This window comes from Antechinus flavipes, chromosome 1 (assembly GCF_016432865.1).
Source record: "Antechinus flavipes isolate AdamAnt ecotype Samford, QLD, Australia chromosome 1, AdamAnt_v2, whole genome shotgun sequence".
NCBI classification, from domain to species: Eukaryota; Metazoa; Chordata; class Mammalia; order Dasyuromorphia; family Dasyuridae; genus Antechinus; species Antechinus flavipes.
In genome coordinates this window covers 243,815,074-243,821,651 of record NC_067398.1, presented here as the reverse complement: position 1 = coordinate 243,821,651, position 6,578 = coordinate 243,815,074, and the positions used below count along the sequence as shown (strand labels likewise).

At 45.7% G+C, this 6,578-nt stretch overlaps 1 protein-coding gene across 1 annotated transcript; it reads right to left on the bottom strand.

Moving 5' to 3' along the window:
• Window positions 1-1,765: 1,765 nt before the first annotated feature.
• LOC127545090 (polyserase-2-like) lies at window positions 1,766-6,324 on the bottom strand. Its single transcript, XM_051972136.1, has 9 exons — window positions 6,321-6,324; window positions 4,856-5,024; window positions 4,193-4,509; window positions 3,794-3,945; window positions 2,971-3,205; window positions 2,761-2,890; window positions 2,389-2,624; window positions 2,139-2,299; window positions 1,766-2,056 (listed from the first exon to the last, which is right to left on the bottom strand). Exons 1-9 carry the CDS (start codon window positions 6,322-6,324, stop codon window positions 1,766-1,768), a joined length of 1,695 nt encoding a protein of 564 aa, XP_051828096.1.
• Between the last annotated feature and the right edge of the window lie 254 nt (window positions 6,325-6,578).

The window sequence follows — 6,578 nt, the reverse complement described above, 5'->3', positions numbered from 1 at the left end:
GCTCCCCTCACTAGACTGCACATGTAGGCTTTCCCCCTCAGTTTGTGATTGCTCCTTTAAGCTAGGACCATGCTTTATGTAGAGTTTAAGTAAGACCTCTCATCTAAAACCAGTGGGTTATTGGCCCCCGTGACAGGCTTTTTCTCTTCCCCTGAACCAATTCCCAATGTTCCTTTGATAATTTCCCCAACTCTCCCCACAGGCATCAGGCATGAAGAACCTCCTGGTCATGTTAGCACTGTGTTTATTGAACATATTCATTCCACCCCCAGGATTCTTTGGCTGAAATTATCACCACTAGGAATGCAAGTCCAATTAGACACCAGTTTGTCATCATCATCGTCACCCTTCTTGAAGCTTTCGAGGTTCCCAGCATGGAACTGGTTTGGGTGCATTCCAGAGGCAGCCATTTGAGACTTGATTTAAATAGAGAAAGAGGGATATTTCATCCTCTCCCCCTGTTGCAGTAGAACAGTTCAGGCTCTGATTGTGGATCTGTTCCAAGGTCTGGAGTCACTGGCTGAATTACACAAAGGGTGCATCGCACACAGTCTGCGAGATCCAAAAGTGTTGGGTCCTCACTGGAGCAAACAGTTCTTGGCTTCCCCCTATTGAAATGCCCACCAGCATCCAGGAGTCAGGTCCTCGTTGACACATGAGAGATGAGCCTGAGTCAACCTGCATGAAAGAATAAGAAAGACTTAGCTTCCAGGACTTCTGGAGGTTGGATGAGGATAGGCAAGTTGACAAGAGGGTTTACATTCCCCACCCAAACCCCCACCCCATGATGTCCCTTCATTACAGCTTCCCAATCCCAGTTTCCCTCCCCCCATCACTTGACCATTACAGACCATTCATACCTCATATCCATCATATCTATCATATCTGTCTAGTCTTTTCCTGTCATATGCTACACAGAAGGTTCCCAGAGGTAGGGTGGGGTCGTTGAGGTAGGGGCATTCTTCTGGGGTCAAGATGGAGACCCGTACCGCTATGGGGACTTGGGAATAGAATGGAGACCCATCAGATACAAAAGGACAATGTCTCACATGAAGCCATCAATCCCCAAAGCTCCATCCCTCCATTATAATCTATTGCCATTTAGAGGATTTAAGACTCAAAAAAATTCCTATTTTAGGACCCTAGGATTCCTTTGCTCACCTCGGTTTACAGAATCTTCCCAGCTTATCACCCAACAGGGCACATCTTCTGAAATTGGCCGAGAATTGAGACAGATTGGCAGAGCAGAAGCTGACATATCTACCCTAGTCTCTAGCTCCAGCAGGACTAGGGGTGATCCCATGGTGTACTGAATGTTGCTGACTCGCCTTGACACCTGGCCCGGGGTACCGAAGCGTGTTCTACCCAGTTTAACCTGTAGACAGGACGCTATGAATCCATGCCTATTGAAGACCAAGTTTTATTTGTTTAAATTATATATAGAAATGGACTAGTCTCTACTTCCCCCACCGCCACCCCCAAAAGAAACCTACCTGGCCACACAACGAATGTCTGTTAGGACCCAACCAGGGCTCACTAGAGTGGCCATGCAAGCTTCATCTCTGGCACTGTGCACCTCTGCCACCCAGGGCCATGGATTACTTTCTTTGTATGACAGAATGCCACAAGCTTGAAAAGGAAGATGCACAGGCAGGCATTAGTCACAGTTTAAGGATTCATTTCTATGGCCCCACAGTCCCTTCCTTCCCAGTGACAAGGCTGAAACTCACCATTGAACATTTGAAATCCTACTCAAACACATCCCTCAACCCAAACCTGTTCCCTCCCTGCCCAAAGAGCTGGACGTGAAACCAAGAGTCTCCTCACCTCCAAACAAGGTTTTGGAGGGACAGAGTGATAAAGTGCTCACAGCTTCAAAGTCCCAGTTGAGCTGATCCTCCATGTAGGAGGTAAGGGCTGTACTCTTGATCCAATAGCTTCGAAGTTGTAGAGGGGAGAAGACCCGAGGCCGAAGACAGTTTTCTGCAGGCTTTGAAATACCTGCCAGAAACCAGGATCCCGATTCCTCACACAAGAGGCCCCAGCGGGTTCCCATCTGAGAAACGAGGTTTATTAGAAATATGGACGGGGCCCCAGAGGCCCCAGTCAGGCAGCAGATTATCAGAACCCTTCATTACCCAACAGCCATTTTTCTCCTCTTCATGGTATTCAGCACACAGGATGCTAGGATTCTCCAAGGGGTCGGGTACCACGTCCACATTCGAGCCACGGACGCAATAACACCACCTGTTAGATGTCATTTCAGCTTCCAACAGGGACGGGGAATCCAGGGGTGGCTCTGGGGAGACAACAAAGTGGAAAGCCGCAGGACTTGCCTAGCTAGGAAGCTTTTTCAGGTGGATGTGCAGAGGGGAATTGTAGACTCACCTCCCCGGCCCCATTGGATCAGACGGCACTGGCTACTGGGCAAAAAGTAGTGATGCAGACGGGGTAAACACACGGCCCTTGTATCCTCAGTAAAAGACACTGGTACTGCTAGCTCCAGGAGGACCAGGTCATACTCATAATCGTACGTGAAGTTGACATTAAACCGTACACTGAGGATAGGTATCCTTTGTGCCTTGGGTGGAAGCATCACGTGCCAACTACTGATATTTTTTATGCTGTAGGTTGGGGAGAAAGTTACTTAACCAGAGGAAATGTAGTAAGAATCAACTGTCCATTAAGTTATTCATGATCTGTAACCTCCTCCCCCCATTGTTCCTTCTGGAAGATAATCTCACAGCAATTATTACTTACCCCAGAAAGCAGCTGCCTGGTGCAAGAACCCATTTCTCTGCTACCAACACCCCATGGCAGGGTTTAGATGCTGGAGTAATTATTACAGCTTTCCAGGGCCAGTCACCAGGTCTGGGAGCAATGCCACAATCTGGTCAAGAAAGTTAGCATTTAGACTGGCTTAATTCCCATTGCCCAGCCCAGAAATCAGCCTACAGCAATCTCATTTACCTGGCAAGGCAATAGTACAATTGTCAGAGTCTTCAATCAAAGGTGCTGGGATAGGTTCAGGTTGCTCAGGGAAAGCTGCGCCTTCCACTCGATCCCTGATCCAGTCTTCAAAGGCTGCCACATTTACAAAGATCCCTGGCCGGTTCCTCCTTGCACAGCCATGGCCAAAACTGGTGATTCCAGCCAGGAACCACTGGCCTTGTTCCTCACAGACAAGTGGGCCTCCAGAGTCCCCCTGTGGAAAGTAGATAATGCCCAAGTGCTCAGAGTCGACACCACTGGCCTGGATGAACTATGCTGGAGGAGGAACATCCTTAGTGGAAAGGCAATAAGGGGCAGCCTTTATGTGGTCAACACTTGAAATTCCCAGTAGGGAAGTAGCAGAATGTGCTTAAATAATTTGGGGAGGGGCAGAGAGGGAAAGGATGCAAGAGGGAATATTTTTTGCCAATTTGAAAATACTAAGTATATGTGGTACTTGTAACTCCACCTTCTTCCCAATCCTGACTTTCTACACCACCCTTCCCCTCCTCTGACAGCTGTCCTGCATGTCATTGCATGCACAGGAGACATCACTTGGATAGATTTTTCTTGTGCAGCAAGACAACTGTATAAATATGTATACATATGTTGTATTCAACATATACTTTAATATATTTAACATGTATGGGGCTACCTTTCATCTATCTGGAAAATCAAATTGGGAAGCCACTAGCAGACGCAATAGGTACAGTACCAGTTGGGATAGGAGCAAACGTTTTAGTAACTACTATTAACAGGATAATGGCAGCTGGATAAAGTGGAAGATAGGTCCCCATTTTACCTGGCAGGGACCTCTTTTCCCTTCCTTGTAGCCAGCACAGAGCATACTAGGTAAGATTTCCTCAGTAATATTATAGGGACCATTGGAGTTGTAGAGACACTGACATTCTTTGGGACCAACGATCTTCAGTTCCAATTGCTGGAGTATCAAGCCTGACAGGAGCGATTGCGGTACTGTGGGCAAGAGCAAAGTCATCATCCACTGTTTATCCCTATAATCACTGCTTAAAATACCAGTAACTGTCAGGAACTGGTTTATTGGACTGTATCCCAAATACAGAGTGCAGTTGGAATTGTTTAATATGGTAGAGCTGTGGAAAGGGAATCAAATTTATACAGCAAAAATCTGAGGACCAAAGAAATACCCAGAATCTAAGACACTGAAAAACTTTTTTCTAACCCCTTGGAGACTCACCTTTCTCTTGGACATTTCCCCAACCTGTGGCCCAGCAGGAAGCTCCATGAGGGAAACTGTGATTGGCTCGGGGCAAACAAATGGGCTGCACATACTCTGTGAAGTTGACAGGCTCAGCAAGATGCAATAAAGCAATGTCATTTCCACGGTCAATATTGGTGCGATTCTCATGAATCAGAATATCTGACACTTTCACTATCCGATGCTTGCCATCTGATACCTCTGTGTTTAGCATGAAAGACAGTTGAGAGTGCAGGCCCACAACAACAGTAAATTGCTCTGGTGGAATGGGAATCAAAGTGCTGGGAAAAGGAGAATTAGAAAAGTCAAACATGGTACATTGTAATAGAGAATTTGCTAGCAATTATTGCGACAAGGGGTAAAGTTGAAAATACAGTTTTTAAGATTAGCAAAGCAATTATGGAAAACAGCCTTAAATTTTGATAATTTGTAACTATTCAGAATTATAGGATTAAATGCTAAGCCGATTTCTAGGGAGGTTAAATCTGATCTATATGGACCAAGATATGGATGCACTCGGGAGCATTTTGACTGCCATGCAAAATTTTGAGTGGGTCCATGCTGAAGGACTGTATAAATTGGGAGTAAGTGTAGGCAAATACAAAAATGTATAGATTTTATACTTACTCTGGGAATAAGAAACAATGAGCTGCAGAGACAACCCAGGACTCGGAGATGAGGGAGCCGCCACATATTTGACGCCCAAATTTGTAGACACTTACTTGCCAAGGCCACTTTGCAACAGGTGCATTAGAGCCGCCCACAAGGCGGTCCTGGCGAAGAGGTCGACCACATTCTGGAAATGGGAACAGTCTGTGAGACTGAATGAGAACTGGTACCCATTTCACCTCCAACAATCACCCCCATGCAGTCAGTTAGAAAGACACGCCAATGAATCGCCAAAACCAGAGGCTAGAGTTTGTCTCCTCTGCATCTTTTTTTTTACCTAGTTCTCAGATTTTGTCTGGGAAAGGTGCAGAAGTAAAGGCTGGGGGAAAAAAACCGCATTCCTATTGCCGTTTTTCAAAAACAGGATTTTGGCTCATGAAGGAGAACCAGGCTTGAATGCACCTCCCACTTTAAACTGCATCTTCCTGAAAAGAAATCTTACCTGTATATTGTGTCTTTCCTGGGATGGAGTAGAAGGCTGTGAAGACACACACAAGAAAATATGGTTAAATTTAATCTTTCCCACTAAATCACCTTCCTTTATGCATTGATCCTCCAACTGAAGATCAGATACTTTTTCTGAGAAGAGAGCAATAGGTGGTCTTAGTAGCTATTATGCATTTCTGCTTCTGCAGAAGCATTCTGAACATGAGCAGCCCATTTACTTCCTAATGCCCAAAGGCTATTCATTGGGATCTGGATCATTTGCCAGTGAAAACCATCTCTAATGGTAATAACTACTACGCCCTGCAGCCCAACTAAAACAAAGCTAGTAGTTACCAAGTAGCAGAAAGAGCACAGCTGGATACATGGTGTTGCTGAGTCTGGGGACACCAGAGCTCTGAAATATAGATGAAGGACCTCTCCCTTTAATACTCTGGAGCCGCTGCCTGGAGCAGTTCCACTGACCTCTAGAACTGCCCCACCTCTAGGGCTTTAGCCCATTCCAGGGAGTTAGAGGTCCAGGGGCTAAGGAAAGTAAGTGGGGAGTTTGAAATTCCCCACCCTCAGGCCCCATGCTTCTCCCGGAGGATGGGTGGGAAGAATGGAATAATAGGACCTAGTCCATAAAGGTTACCTGAACTAGAAAGCTGATCACCTGCTTTCTGTATATGGGGGGAGGGGGGAAAGCAGTGAAATGAAGCCAGAAGGACAGATGAGAACAAGATCCCCCAAAGATTTCCTACAAGAAAGCAGAAAGTTCCCCAGTTGTGGGAATTCTTGGAATTGGAAGATGAAAATCTTAGATTTTTTTGGTAATTGTGAAGGGGGAAGATTACTCCCTGCTTGGTACCCCTGGGATTTGGGGTGCAGAGGAGGAGGGGGCTGTTCATTGATGTGACTCGCCGTCACTTTGGGTGGAGTTGGGTGGTCTAATGCATTGTGGGATTGGGGTTTTCCCCCCTCATTCTGTTCTAGTTACCCATGCTGCCCATCAGCCCCAGAAAGAAGAGCCTAGGGAATCTGATGCAGTGTTTTTTATTGTTTTTTTTTTTTTTTTTTTAGTCCAACACATTTATTTTATAGATGAGGAAACTAAGACGCAGAGCAGAACATTGACTTCCCCAAAATTACTATAGATTGTTTATTTCAAACTTGAATTGTAGGTCTTCTGATTCCAAATCCACTGGTCCTTCTAATAACCAGGTGAGGTTTTCATATTCTATACCAGTTTTCTCCC

Bases quoted from the DNA above. Each gene is read 5' to 3' on its own strand.
- LOC127545090 (XM_051972136.1), bottom strand. The intron at 4,510-4,855 runs GTAAGTATAAAA...TCCTTTTCCCAG, and splicing joins CATTGTTTCTTATTCCCAGA to CACTTTGATTCCCATTCCAC. The intron at 3,206-3,793 runs GTAAAATGGGGA...TACTTTCCACAG, and splicing joins GGAAAAGAGGTCCCTGCCAG to GGGGACTCTGGAGGCCCACT.